The 15915-nt window shown below is 43.6% G+C and overlaps 1 protein-coding gene across 1 annotated transcript in view; it reads right to left on the bottom strand.

The window, feature by feature from the left end:
• The window catches only part of HS6ST1 (heparan sulfate 6-O-sulfotransferase 1), a 188211-nt gene extending 172325 nt beyond the window's left edge, over positions 1-15886 (bottom strand). Inside the window, exon 1 of the mRNA XM_039727930.1 lies at positions 14909-15886. Within this exon, the coding sequence (XP_039583864.1) occupies positions 14909-15426 (518 nt within the window). The 5' untranslated portion in view covers positions 15427-15886. The remainder of the gene's footprint in view (positions 1-14908) is intronic.
• Between the last annotated feature and the right edge of the window lie 29 nt (positions 15887-15915).

Raw genomic sequence — 15915 nt, forward strand, 5'->3', positions numbered from 1 at the left:
ATGCTGAGCCACAAGTCTGCATGGACAGCCCAGTCTTTTTTTCTGTCAGACATGAGTCCTTTTTTGTCCACTCCAGGTTAGATCAATAACACAAAACATCTTCAGTGTGACACCTTATCCCCACTTCAGCTCTGAGCTCTCCCACTGCCACGAGAGCTCTCAGGAGACAGCTGCAAATGAAGACCTTTAGTTAGTGTTCCTCTCCTGAGACTGCTACTCATGATTGAATTTCATTACTAAAGTGTTGAAACTAAATCCAGCCTGTTTTCAGAAGTGGCTCAGAATCCTGTGACAGGTTCACTTAATTCTGTGGCTTTCAGAATGAATTCCATCTTCCTCAGATTGAGTTAGTGAGTGCTGGCATCTACAATTCTTTTTTCTTCTTGTAGAGGAACAGACAAAGAGGTAAGGGATGGTCCCATCAAATGGTTAAAAGAAAAAAAAAATTGAACAATCGTAATTGCTCCCATGTGGGGAAAAAGAGAGTTAATGCACAGAGGATGGAGCCATACCCCAAACAGCTCCTTCTTGAGACACCTCCCTTCTGCCAAGCAAAGAGAACTCTGATAAGCTAAAGGAGGAGTCAAAACTACAGAACTACACAAATGCTGAGAAAGCTGAACTCCATACTTAAAGCCCAGATCCATGTTTATTTCTGGTACTAGCACTGTCTCTTTCTGCCTTCCAACACATGTGGGAAAACTGTTCCCATCTCCTGGGCTAGCATACAACTCACTGTCTTTATAAAAACCTCTTCAGAGCTGTACAGTGCCATTAAAAAGGAAAGGAAGAAAAGAACACCCAGTACCTGCCCAAGGTACTGAAGTGATGGCCACTGTGACTATGTCCAAAAGGCTCATTTTAAAGGCCAGGTTTCTTCTACATTCCATAATTTTGTGCCTTTGAAACAACTTTTCTAACCTGAGTAAGTGGGGCATTTTTGGTCCTTGTGCCCAAGTAGTCCTTGGATGTAAGTCTGGATGGTCCCTGAATCACAGAACTGCAGTGAGGTGATTCAGGGATGTCAGGATCACAGTTTGGACACTGAGAGCAGTGTCCAAATGTGCTTCAAGAGCAGTGACACCTCTGTACCTATGTCTCCTCTATTCCCAAAGAGCAGAGGAGCACTCTGGCATGCCACAGAGGCCACCTGGAGAAAGGAGAAACCATCAGTGGAAGTGCTAGAACATCACAAATGACCTGGCCACCTGCATAGCTCAGTTCCTCCATTTCATTCTATCTTGCTCAAGTAAGGCTTCCAAAGAAACAGGGGTCTGTGGTGCCATATGGACAGTCACATTTTAGAGAGAACATCTGCTCCCAAGAGCAGCTCTGAAATTACTGCCCAGGAGGATGTGAGCTTTTAGCACATTCAGCATTGATCCTGTGACCCTGGGCGTGACAGCTCCACGTATCTCCTTACCTGACCTCAAAGCACTGGTCCAGCTCCATCTCTAACCAGGCAGAGCACCTAAACAAAACATCTGCATGCTAATTCTTCTCCTGCCCCTCTTGTGATGCCATCAGCTGTGTGCAGAACAGTGAAGAATGAATTGCTCAAATCTTGCCTGCAGCTTTTCCATACAGGCTTGGAGGTGTGATTTAAAAGCCAGGCTTAGAAGCACATGAACTTTTTTACAGAGTTTAAACAACCAGGCCTTTGTTTCAACTTGCATCATAAAGCAGAATGGAAAAGAAAGGATTATGTGACATGCAGGATAGTCCCAACTTTAGCTATTAGTCCCAGTTAAATGACTTATAACTAGAAAGGGGGAAGAAAAGCCAATAACCAGAATGAATCAGTATAACCAGCTCCTCCTCTGAGCTCCCTCACTGCTATAAACAGATGCTTAACTATTTTCTGGAGCAAGAGGCCAGTATTCTTAATTAAGAATAAGGTTCTGAGTTCCTGCTCACACCCAGTAACTGGACGTGTTGGAAGGAAGGACTGTTTGTGCTTTTTCCTGTGGGAAGCTGTTAACGCCCAGTTGTTTCCTCCACATATTCTCCCCTCACTGACCCCAGAGAGACCACTCCACATGAAAAAGAGTTTTTCTCAAGACAGGAATATCCCAGCAGTAAATCCTGAAGCATCCAAGAACTTTATAACTTGAAACCTTTGGAATATGCCAGCACTGCTTCCTATCTGTACTGTTTTGGGTGGTTTTTGCACATATTACATGATGATTTTCAGAGTAATTCAGCATGTCATGGTTCATACAGAGCATCCAGCTTTAGTTTAATGCATCTATTTTAACTTGGTTTAGTTTAACTTTCATAAACATTCCAACACGAGTGCAGATTCCCATGAAAAGGAGTAAAGTGCCACATAAATTCCTTGGTGTGCAAATAATTCTACTTGTTTCCATAAGAGAAAGCTGCTCTCAGATCCTTTCTGCACTAGGCAAGAGTCTCTAAATCTCAGTTACCCACAATAGTAGAGTTGACAAATATAACTGTTCTTTTTGTTCTCATGAGCAGTTATTTCCAGATTTGGGATTGGCTGGGCTTCAATCCAGAAAACAGACTTTTCATGACAATCCCCAAATAACTTCAGAAATTCAAAAGAATCAGGAAATATCCTAATTAGGAAAGGAGTCAATTCATCCTGCCTGAAGTATTTGGCAGACCAAGCATCCCACATCTCCAGAACGTTCAGAGAATCCATCCCTCAATTTCTGTGAGGTTTCCAGCTGAGTGATACCCTGACAAGCAGTGCTTCATCACAGCTAACCACAATCCATGCAGCAGGCAGGACAGACTGTTGATCATCCAGCACATTTTACAAATTGCAGTTGCACCCCTCCTACTGTGATTTATACTGTCATTACAGGCCAGCTACACCTCAAGTGTTAAGTCATCCCCCTCCAACCCCAGCTAGAGCACAAGAAGAAAATGCTCTCCCCAAGAAGGCATTCTGACTGAAAGCCTTAGGGGAAGTTATTTCCAATGGAAGCAGTCATACTGTGGCCAGCCTGCAGGGAGATTTACTTCTGCATTTGTTTCAAGACGTTTAGAAAACTGATTTAGGAGATCTTTACTCCTAGTGTCTGACTGAATGACAGGAAATTTCCCAGTTACCAGGTTACACAGTCCAATGCAAGCTCACTCCCAGCAGATCCCAAAATTGCATCATATTGTACAACACTGCTTGTGGCAAGGCACAACCCACTGCTGTAAGCACTTGGATGAGCACTCAACAAACAGATATTGTCATAGATTTGGTGTCCTGGCACATCCCATGGTGAGCAATCAAACCTTTGCCTCTGTTTCTGCATTTATAAAAAGTACAGACAATATCCCATTCAGAATGGCACATGGATTACCAGTTACTCTGCAGAGGAATTTGAAGAAGCAGAGTATGTGCACATTCACATTCTGTGAATACTGTCCTCAAGAACAACAGCCCTTACACAGCTTTGCCAGGTAATGGCTTTTCATATCTGTGGTAAACTAAGACTAGGATACAAACATTTCCCCACTTCTTGTGCAGGCAACATTTCAAAAGAGCTCCAAGGTGACCCCAGTTAACAGACAACAAAAACTAACTATTGTTGAAGTACCTCAGGTCAGATGGCAGGGAGCAGCTTCCGTGAGCATGAAAATCAGGCAAAGCTCTCTGCTGCCTTTCAGAGATGATACCTGGGCTATTCACAAACACAAACTCACAGGTATGGCAAAAATCTTCCCTTCTTGTGCAACAAAGGAGTTTGCTGGTGCTGCTTCCTTTGCTGGCTCAGTGACAGGGGAGATGCTTCCTGAGCAGCTCTGGGGACAGAAGGTGGGAGCAGTGGGAGCCTGGTTCCCCCAGACACCATGAGAGGAGCACTCCCTGCACTTGTGAACACAAAACCTGTGCTGAACATGGGCAGCAACCCCTCACATGAGGGATCACCTCAGAGCTCAGCACCACGAGAGCTGGCTGTGCAAAATAGTGTGCAGAACCCAGTCCTGGCACTGGCAAACAAACCTGAGACTTGCCTGGGCAAGCTGGGACAGACAGCCGGGCTAGGAACAGTCTCTGCTCACTTCCCTGAAGAACAAATTAACCTGGGCAGGCATCCAGCTTCTGTAATGCCCAGCTTCCACAGCCCTGGCTGGGCCTTCTGCTGGGATGGAAATGGGATGGATGATTTCCTGTTTGCTTTCCAGCCAGTGGAATCCTATTAAGCACAACTGTTTCCATCAGCCCATTTCAAACGCTCAGACAAAACAATTGCATTGCTGCTGCTGACAGCTCCTGTTACAGCACTGTGCAAACACTTCAGCCAGCTAGGGGAATACTTCTTACCAGGAACTGCTGTCTTAGGCAGGTGAACACCTAAACAGAACTGCTGTGGCTTAAGCATAATCCAGAAAAACCTTCAGTAATGTTTCTGAGAAAGGGATGTCCAAGGAAGATGCCCCCCACACTGCTGATCACTGCCTCCCAAAAGTTCCAAATGAAATTCCCTCCCAAAGGAACACGGAAAACTTCTATATCACAGCCACCACAAGTTCATCCACTTCCAGGCACTCGTCCTGAGTTTTGATTGCATTTTCAGGGAAAGACACCTCTCTTTTTCATGCACTGCTGTTCAGAGCAGCTGCTACAAGCAGCATGTCACAGCATGGCAAACCTTCAAAATAGCTGAAGGCAAATCCATGACCTCTTCAGTCATCTCGAGGCAGCTAACACTAAGAAAAAAAAGTTGGAAAGTTTCACAGAACTTGCCAAATTATTCTTCCCAGGAGCTGCCTAAATCATAATTAAAAAATACATTCTTTGCAGAATGAAGCTAAAAGATCTAAATACGTTTTAGAAGTGAGGGAGGACAAATGTCTTGAAAATTCTCTAAGCCAGCTGTCTCACAAACTGTATTGATTCACAATAGACTTTTCAAGTCTTTTTCTTGCATGCTGTAGTCCAGTATTATTTATTTAAAGAACTGCACACAGTTTTGGCAGCAAATCCCAAGGCAAAGAAATTAGGCGGAAACAAAGGCAAGAAATTGAAACTATGTCTTCACTAAGATAAAAGTTTATGGTTATTTTTAAAAAAAGCTTTATTAACTAACTAACAACCCATCTACAACCTGAAGCCCTGTTCTTTTCAAGTTTTTTGATGTTTATATTTTTGTAATGGAGTTTTTACGCATTTTAATGTAAATAATGATTGTCTTGTATTTCTTTTTGAAGGAGAATTGAACTCTTAGTTTAACTAATGTAATTAGAGAAGTAGCAATTTTATTTTTTAATTCATAGTCACTTTTAAAATTCTATAAATATCAAAGTACCATGTTCTTTTAAAGTTTTTCAAAGTGTTTTGATGTTTACATTTTTGTAATGGAGTTTTTTTTACACATTTTTTATGTAAATAATGATTGGTTTGTGCTTCTTTTTGAAGGAGAATTGATGAACTCTTAGTTTAACTAGTGTAATTAGAGAATCAGCAATTTTATTTTTTAATTCATAGTCACTTTTAAAATTCTATAAATATCAAAGTCCAAAAATAAATGTACCTTTTTTTACCTTAAACATCTCAATATGTGAGTATCATTCATTTTGTGTCTTATTGTGACAGTATATCTCTTTCCTGTGCAGCCCACCACGGATGAAGCATTCCCCTTAATGGGGGGTTTAATCTAAATGACCCCTCCTGCACTCGCTTCAGCAGCCAGAATAAATCTGTTCCATCCTCCTCCTTGCACAGCTACCCACATCACATCTGTCTTTTCTCTTTCAAAGGCCCAAAAAAAGGCACAGGTGGCAAGAGAAGAGAACGAGGCAGAGAACAGAAGAAGGTAATCCTGTCTTTTGTGATTTAAGCCATGTAAACAGAAGGGATGGTTTACTGATTATGGTTATACTCAGCGATTCCTGTTCTGCTGGTACTTTTGTCTATCTCCACCAGGAAAGCAAAACCTGTCAGGAAATTGGTGAGTCAGCATGCTGCTGCTGTTTGTCTTAGCTGGGAGGCATTGATTTTTTCCCTGATGCTTTGATATAGGGTCACAGGTACCCGAACTAAAATCTTTACTGAGAGCAAGGGGGTCATGGCAGCAAGAGCTGTTAGTTTAAACAAAAAAAGTCGATTCTGTTTTTACAGTATTTGCTTGGATGTTTAAATTTTCTGAGACAGTTGAGAGGAAAAAATACAAGCCACACTTTTCTACTAAAAAAAAAAGAAGAATGACTGGTGCAATGCTTTTCAGAAAATCTTCCCAAAAACACTGAATATTTCACTATTATCAGGTGTCTTATATGGATGTATAATTAACACTAGAACTAAGGCTAAAATGTAGAGTAACTCCAATATATGGAAGAAGCAGCACTTTTAAATCTTTAGCACCTGTCCAGAAACAAGTTCCCTATCAATATATCTGAAATTAGTGCAAAGTACCATGCATTTTCAAACTTTAAGTGATGCTATTTGGCAGAAAAATGTCAAAATCATCTTGTTAGTACTTGAAGGTTAACACTAAGCAAAAGGAAATTTGGTCTGTTTTAAAAACAGAAATGAAAAGGCTGCTCAGGAAGCTCTGAGGTTTCCCCCTATGTAGAACAGCTCCATAAAAGTGATCATAGTACTTCAATCTGGAGTGAGGTGTAATCAAAGAATCTCTGCTTAATGGGATGGAGATTAGTTATGAAATAAAACACAGTCAGACCATAAAAAGTTAATTGCAAATAACTGTTTTCTTGTTTAAATTGGCAGGAAATTCTGAAATATTTCCTCTAGAAAAACATAGGTGAGCTACAGTGTAGAATTTACCACGAAAAGACTGGAAGGGAGGGAAAAACAGAGCCAAGCAGTAACAAGTGAAGAAACCAAAGGGACCCCAAGTGACTGGGCAGGAAAGTCTGTACACTGACATGAAAGTCTGAGATTTATGGCCAAAGCCAGCTTTAAGACAGAAGAGTCTTCAGGCTGAAATAAAGGCACAGACCTGAAGTCTGAAATTAATATAACACTATATATAATATAACACTAGGTGCTATTTACTGTAAATTTTTAAGAGGCTTTGAGATACACAGGTGAACAAATGCTATAATTAGTACTGCCAAGATATAATTAGTACTGCTAAAAAGTTCAGGTTACAGCTAAAGGTGGACAAGGGGACCTTCTTAACCCTTTCTGGACACAGCACTGAAAAAGAGATGTCTCAGAATACCTCATATCCTTAGCCTTATTCAGCAGTTTGTAGGGATGAAACACATCCACTGCTGGTTTTCTTAGTTTTATAGACATGGGGTAACTGAGAGGCTTTTTAAAAGATTTTATTCTATTATCAGTTTCAATGAAGAGATGTAAAATTCAGTGCCATACTCTCAGAAAACTTATTTCTATACTACGTCTAAACTATAAGAAAACTTATTTCTTGGTTACAATACTTTGTAACTGTTTCCCAGCTTATTTGCTTTTGCTACTTTTGTGTGACTTTACAAATCCATTTCTCACAATCCAGAAGAGTGTAGTGTACTTCTGTGCTACTAAGCATGGAAACTACACAGATTGACACCATTTAATAAATGCAGAAATTCAACTAAATGTAGAAGTTTAAGTAAACCCCACTAAGCACATGTTGTGCTTTTCATCTGATGAGCTCTCCCTGTGTGGACCTTTCCTGAAAACCCTTTTCCCACCTCCAAGAGATGCCAGGCTCCAGCAGACATGCACAGGGAAAGAGCTCCTCCTTTGGCACAGCACAGGGCTGTGTGAAGCATCCTCCTCAGATCTCAGACCTGACATGCTACAGTGCAGGGGTGTTGAAGGCTCTTTGTGCCTTTGTGCCAATCATCTCCAAAGGACTCTTCAGAGACATTCTCAAGTCTGCATTTCCTGCAGAGTACTCTGCTACGGAAACAAGGGGGAACAGAACTGCATCAAACAGCGATTACAGAAGCTGTGTCGCCTCAAGTGGGTATGTTTCCCTCATCACTCTATTTCAATTCCTTTACAACAAGCAGAGGGTGGTTTTTTGCTTGTTTGTTTGCTTTTAAGGTCAACCATCATCGGCAAAACAAGCAAATTTCTAATGGGCTACTTCAGTTCTGCGTTCTTCCTGTACTTTGTTTATTCTCCAAACACAGTAACATCTCAGTTTATGGTGATCTTTGCTTCTCCTGTATAAGTATCTTTCCCTTCTGTCCACATCAAGCAAAACTTCATCACAGAATCTTGACTTGGTAGCTATCATAATTGTGAATATTAGGAATTAAAGACCATGCTTCATCTTTGCTTGACAAAGCACCATTTCAGTCAATAACAGAAAATTGCTCTCTGTTCTAGCAGTTTGTAGAAACAACAGCATAAAAAAAGCTTTGTGGAGTTAGACTATGTCACTCTGGCTTTCTAAAGCAAGCACAATCCCAAGTGTTCACTGACAAAATATTACCTATTTAAAGCATTACTACCACAAATTTGGTAAAATTGCTTCCAAATAATTGGAAGTTTAAAATAAAAGAGACATAAACCAAATATTTTGGTTCTCTGACTGGCTGAAGGCAATTGTCCATGCTACTTTCCCAGTTCCCAACATTTACAAAAGCCATAATCTGTACAAGACAGCAGGATGTATAGTAGGGAGACTCTGAATGGATGTCATAGGTTTGATAAGACAGGTGTTTCTAAGCAAATTTAAAATCAGGCGTGTTCTCTCATTATTCATTACTTCCAGGTCAAAGTCACCAGAAGAGCACAGCCACAACCCCTCTTGATTAGCTTTATCTTGATTCTTCTGGGGCTCTGCTTTTCCCTGCTGTGAGTAACATCTGGGGTAGGAACATCCCGGCAAGGAGTCATCAAGGACTCTGGAGCCAGCCACAAGTGTGGACATTGTGCACAAACATGACTCAGGTAAGGCACATCAATCTCACCTATGAAATGAACTCATGAGGGAGTTTTCTCAAATAACTCCAGCCCTGCATATCCTGAATTACTTTCCAGTAAAAAGGTCCCAGGTGGGAATCCTCCAATTTCTGCAACAGGCAGCCAAAAGCTTCTGCTCGACTGCTGGAGAAGCCCATTAGTCACAACCCCACAAATGAAAGAGGGAAGGGGCCACCAGAGGAGGCTGATCTCCTCCTTCCTAGAAGGAGCAGAGGCCCAGGGAGAGGGCAGCCCTGCAATCATCTTCAGCTGTAACTTCATCCTCTCTAGCAGTGCTTTCTCAGGGCTAACACAACCTTGTCCAGCTGACATTCTGATATCCAACCCAAGACATCCAACCCCAGCCTCCTGCAGGGGAGAGTCCTCATCACACACCGCCCAGTCACACCAGGTAATTCTGCAGCTGTTCTACCAGGCAACACCAAATTTTTCATGCTGGTTTTCACCTAAAACCTCTACAGCACTGATGAAATCCAAATTCCTTCCATCACAGATTTCTTCCTGTGAAGTATCAAGCTGACACAACAGCATTGCTGGAGATCATATTGTTTTTTTATTTTTTGGTGAGTGTTCTTCACCTCACACTGACAAATCAGGAGCCTTCAGCAGAGCCCTGGAAACTGGGCTTGGCATTGCTGTGGCCAAGAAGTGTCACACAAAATGTTACAAACTCTAATAGCTGAGTAATTAACCTATAAAATGTTCGCCTGCACTAGCGTGGTGGAACCCATGTGCATCCACAGAGGACCAGTCCTTAATGACTCTCCTTATAATGGGAGTATCTAGTAAACCATCCAGTTCAGTTGTTAATAAAATTCAAGCTAGCTCTTCTAAATTATTTCAAAATTGTTTAAAAAACCCAAAAAGAATAAACAAACAAGAAAAATGAGAAAAAAAAAAACAGAAAAAAAAAGGAAGAGGTGATCATCCAAGAGTTTACTCTGAATACTGTACACTTTTATTTGGAGAGCAGGAAATGATAACCAGAAAAAGGCAAAATCTGAGGTCGAGACAAAGAGTGTTTACAAACTCCTAAGCAAGAAAAACAAAATTACTATGTTATGAAGCAACTTTTGTTTAAAGATTAATGAAAACCAGCCAAATGTCTGATTTTGAAAAATCAGGTCAGTACAAATGCACACACATCCTTTTGCTTTGTCAACAACAGCAACAAAACCCAGTAAGAGTAATTAAACCTGGCACACCAGCCGAAAGTCTCAAGCTTGGATAAATGCAGTACCTCAAACCTAAGGCAGCCATTTGAAGAGTTCAAATTTTTTGGTAACTGTGTCAAATTTAAAGATTTTCACTATAAAACTACCTGGCCCTTTAGAATTGTTTGGCTGTGAAAGACCAGCCTGGCTTTGTGGGTGAGCACAACCAGGTGCAGAAAGTTTCCTATCAGACTAGGAGGATTTAAAATACTCCATGTGCTAGAGGTTTGAGAAATGAACCAGGCTACTGTAAATAACTTTATATTGATATTTCTCCACTGGTCTTTATGATAAACAAGTCTGAGTTGAACTGGTGAGTGTAAAGAAATGCCCCTTGCTCCCTGCAGACAGGTATTACCCAACCCCCAACACACACAGATCCCAAAAGAATGACAAGCCCAAGCTTTTAAAAAGTGCTAATATTATAAAAATTATTTTGTAAAGCTTTTCATTCTCAAACAGTTGGTTTCTTGACAATGTGTTTCTGCAGCTCACAAACACACATATAATAAAAACCTCATCAAGAACAGATCCCTGCAATGGGACAGATATGTAGTTGGAAGCTGTGAAAGTTCACACTTCAGAAAAATCAAACTAACAAACTGCTGAGCCCTGTTAATTGTTTCTTTAAAAAAAAACCCAACCCAAAACATAAGCTGTAAATAGCTAATCAGAGAGATTCTTGACTGATCTGCCTAGCAGCAGGTTTTACTGACCTGCCATGGATTTCTTATATAAAAGTCTGTGGATTAATTTTTTTTTTCTTTCTACACATATGAAATCTTGAGAAAAAATACTGAAATCAGAAGCATGCACACACTTTAGTTATTTTTGTCCACAGATGAACTCAGAAACCAAACTCCTATGACAGACTAGCACAGAAACCCATACAGAAAGCCAAGGCTAAGATCATGTCTTGAGGCAGCTCATTAAAAAAAAAAATTAAAAAATCTACACAGTGCTAAGAAGTGTGTGTGTGAGCAGGGGGAGCACAGAGCCAGCAATGCCCAACCAACACTCCACCAGCTCCATGGGTTCTCCCCAGCAACAGGGAGCTTCCAGAAATGCAGTTTTAAAGGAGCTGTGTGCCTTGAACCTTCCCACGTGAATAATGCAGCTCTGGTGCTCTTGTTTCCACCAGGCAGAAACCAGCAGGACAGCAACAAAGCCTGGGATGTCTGGGGTTTGTTCAGGGGTTTTTTGGGAATAGGAAGGAGGGGAAACACACAGAATTCCTTTGGTGTAATATATTCTGTTTTATTTCTTCTGCAGCACATTAGAGATGTGCTTCACAGATGAAGTGTCCTCCAAGTACAAGTTCAGAAGAGCCAGGGCTCTGCTCCTGTGTTGGGAGCAAACAAGGCACGAGTGGGTCAGTTCACAGATTTTTCTAATTCTGGAAATCAAATTAAAGAAATTAGTTTGCCTTTTTTTTTTTTCCCCAGAATCAACTGAAGAGATTTGATCTCTGAAGTTTTAAGTGAAACAAATTGGAGGGAGCAGTTCACAGCTTCTGCCTGCTGAAATATCAGCATGGTGACTCAAGGCATGCATCCTAATTTTGCTTCTTTTTAAAGAGTCTCTCGCAACTGTTATTTATGCCCAACAGCACAAGAAATAATGAGGCCTCCATTTCCCAAATCTTGGAATTTTTCCTCTACTAAAGCCATGAAGAGAACTGCAGCTAAGTGACTTAACTGATAAGCACAGTCAACTTCAGAGTTCCTTGGAGTCCCAAGTTTTATAACCCCCAAACAAATCAATCTTTCTTTCACTGGCTGTGTATAAAACATAACATTTGCTTCAACAAGTCCAGAAGCCTTTTGAATACAAAACAGGAAAGTCACCAGGAGGGGGTGGGAAGGGGGCGAGGCACTTTTTTGGAGTGCTGACCCATTAGAGCTCACACCCATTCCTGACACTGCATCAATGCAGAAAAATGAAAGAAAAAAAAGAGAAAGAAGGAAAGAAAGAGAGAAAGCCTTTGGCAATCTAGGGCTCCTAATCTTTAAGTCTGACACAGAACAACTGAACAATGAAGAAAGCTGAATTGCATTGCAAATTTATGTTCCATGCCCAGGTTATGGAATGTAGTGCAATAGGGCACTGGGCAGCAACAAAACTGCATTCCTTACAGAGGGAACAGCTTGAACCTCATGATTTGTGCATGTGGGCAATACTGAGTGACCTTCATGCTTTCCAGCATTCACTAGAAGGCAGATTTATTTGTAATCACAAGTCAGCTACTTTGTTTTTGGGGACAAACATACATTTGGAAGAGCAAAGGTTTAAACTTTGTATTAAGCAGCAAATGCAGAAGCCAATCCATTAGCTTTAAAAGCTGAATTTGAAGACTACACTCCAAAATACAGATTGGATAACATTAGAATCTGAGAGAAGGGTTGTTTGCTGCTCCTTTTTCTGTTTCCTTTGAGAGAGACATGTTCACAGTTCAGTTCCATTAGAAAACAGGAGCCTCTCGAGCATATACCTTACCTAAAAAGATGTCCCATTTCAACATAAGAGATCCAACACTCACAATGGACAAATAAAGTGATATTGCTCTTACTGTAATGGACACAATACAAGACTATCTGTATTTTAACAAAGAAAACCCATCAAATGTTTGTTTTAAACAAGCACTGCCTGTCTCTTACTTGCAATTTCCTTAGGCATGAAATAAACCATGTTTTGGATAAGGTGCCAGCTGAACTGGACTGCAGTAGAACAGATCCTAGGACAGTATTATTAAAATAGCCAGCAGCTGCTTTCACTAAAGCCACCCCCAGGATACAAGGATCAGTAAATTTTGTTTTGTTTAACAGACCAAGGTGATAAACCGTAGATTATCTAAAGCTTCCACATCATAGTCCTTGAACTCCTGGAAAAGAAGTTCTAATTTTGATTTAAAGGAAGTTGAGAGACAACATTGGGCACAAGTATTTCTTGATATGCACAGACATGAAGGAATGGGACAGGATTAATGATTCTCCCTGCACATCCAAAATTCAAGACAATTAAGAAGCATGTAGAAGCATACAGCTCCTGATGCTCCAAAGCAAATGGCAAGGACAATCTTATTCACAAGCATGTGAGATAAAGCAATAGACTTTTGATTCTCAACTTCCTACGAGTTGCTGTAAGGAATTTAATTGCTACCTCACAACCTGACGTGCCCCTTTCTCAAGTACCTGTACAAAAAATCCAGCTGCTGAATAGAAGAAAGTTGAATACTGAACACAAAACAAATTTTCATACAAAACTGCCAAAGGAAGCACACAAGGCTCTGAGACAATTCATAAACCCACACAGGTCTTTATATAAGGTTAATGGTTTGCTAGGCAAGTGCCAAGGTTCACAAAACGGGTAATTTTTGTTTCTTTTTTTAAATCATGTTTGAACTTTGCGCATTTTTCCTAACCACACTTCACAAAAATCTCAGCAGCAACCTAGATGGGCAGAGGATATTTTATTTATTTATACCTTATTAATAAGAGAGCACGGGAAAGCCTCAACCCTTCAGTTATACACTTCAGTTTGCTGGGTCAGGCAGCACCACAGCAGTCTGAGCATACTTGGATGACTAACACTGAAACGGGCTCAAAACAGCAGCAGTCATGACACATCATGACACAGACAATAGCAACTGCACACAGCTCCAAGCAAAGAAAAATCATGAAGAATTGCTTTTAAAAAACGCAGGGAAAACACAGTTATGATGCCCTAATGTGCTTTCTTAAAGGCCACTTTTCATTAAAGGAACTAAGTATGATATTAACAACACACCTATAATAAAGTATATGGCATAAGCAAATGTTAGCATAAGATCTTGAATGAAACTTTTAAGGCAAACAGATCACAGAGTGTTGTAATAGCACAACTAATACGTCAAAGGAACGCTCATAGTGCTAAAAAAATAGTGATAATTTTAAAAACTGTCTTGTGAAATGAAAGACAGCAGTATACTGAGCTAAAATAACACAATCTTTTGGAGATCTTCATGTACACCACTGTCTTTACTACAGTGCTTCATACAGAAAATTCCTCTGAAGGTTATACTTCATGAGGAGACCGAGGCAGGGAAATGATGGGCTAACAGGGCAGAAATACACCGGGTGTTCCACAGATGCAGCGAGGGGTGCTTTAGGATGGTTCTCCCTCTCTCCTGGGGCACACAAGAAGGACACTCAAGGAACAAGTACAGGGTGGCTGCTTTCCCCGAAAGTGATCGCCTCAGGTCGCCCATGGAGATCAACAGCAAGGAGCATAAAAAGGGGGTTTAAGGAGTGTTTTCTGCAACGTGCAAAAAGCTGTGTGCAGGCTGGGGGGAGTAAAGCGAGGAGGGGAGCATGAGCACTGCTGGGCTCGTGTGCCTCTCCTCGGCTGCACGGAACAATTCCAGCCGGAGGAAAAGGGTTCGGGCAAAGCCGGTCACAAAGACAAGCCTGAGACTAAGGGTGGGTATAAACGGTTCTTAAAAGGTGCCAAGTGATGTCTGAGGTAAAGGCTAAACCTTAAAAGAGACAGTAAAGAGCACAAAGATGCTCTCGGCAAAGGGTCCACAGAGGCTGCCGGAGCAGACCACGGGCTTGAGGGCGCAGCGTGCGAGGTGCGTGGGAGGCAAAGCGCAGGAAATTTGCAGGAGGAAGGCGCAGGGCACAGCCTGGAGGACGGGAGGGGAGGACAGGTGAAGCCGCCGGGGGAAGGCTCGGGGCAGGTTGAGGCACAGCACGCCGGCAGCGCCTGGCAGGGGGCTCGGCCGGGGAAGGGCCGGAGCGGGGGCAGCGCGGCGGGCAGGGCCGGGCCGCGGGCCCGTTCCTACCTGGGCGTCTTGGCCGCGGCGCTCTCCCGGCGGTCCAGCACCCCGGGCACGCAGTTGGTGAGCTCGGTCCAGTCGGCGTGCAGCCCGCAGCTCCAGCCGGTGGAGAAGCGGGAGAAGAGCCAGGTCTCCCTGCGGTTGGGCCGGTAGCAGGTGCACTTCTTCTGGCCGGGCCGGCAGTCGCACGGCACCTCCAGCCGCACGTTCTGCACCAGGTGGCGGCCGAAGGTGGTGCCGCCGGTCTTCTGGATGTGCAGAAAGACGATCACGTCCTCGCCCTTCATGTCGAACGCCAGCTCCCGCTCCAGCTCCCGCACGGGGAAGTAATACTTCTTCACGTAGTGCGGGTCCGGCGTGGGAAAGAGGTCCAGCTCCTCCGAGTAGGAGCGGCCGCTGGGGGAACCCAGGCTCAGCCCCGGCCCCACGTACTGGTACAGGATAAGCATGAAGCACACCGAGACGGCCACGATCAGCAAGAACTTGCTGGTCCTCTCAACCATGGTCCTTCCCGCACGCTTCATGTGTCACCATCTCCCGGGGCTGCCGGCGCTGGGCAGACTGCGGCGCTGCCGGGGGGTGGGCGGCGGAGCCTCGGCGTCGGTGCCAGCCGCCTCCCCCCGCTGCTCCCCGGAGCAGAGCCTTCCCCGGGGGCGGCGGGCCGCTCGCTGGGTCGCCTCGGCTCGCCGCCGTGCCCGCCCGCCCCGCCGCGGGCAGCGCCGGGAGCGGGGCAGGGGCAGCCCGCAGCCAGCCGCTCCGCAGGCGCCGCGGCACAGCGGCAAACTTGCCAGAGAGACAGAGAGAGAGAGAGAGGGGCAGGAGGGGGGCGGAGAGGCGAGAACCAGCCTCCTCCCGCCCTCCCTTCCCCGCGCTTCAGGAAGCCACCCCCATTCCGGCGCTGCCTCCGCCGTGCCCCAGCCCCCGCGGCACCGGCGCGGCTGTGCCCGCCCCCGCCGCCGGCTGCGCCCGGACTCGGCTCGGCTCAGCTCGGTTCGGCTGGGCCGGCAGCGCGC

Source organism: Passer montanus, unplaced genomic scaffold (assembly GCF_014805655.1).
Source record: "Passer montanus isolate IOZ18808 unplaced genomic scaffold, ASM1480565v1 scaffold63, whole genome shotgun sequence".
NCBI lineage: Eukaryota > Metazoa > Chordata > Aves > Passeriformes > Passeridae > Passer > Passer montanus.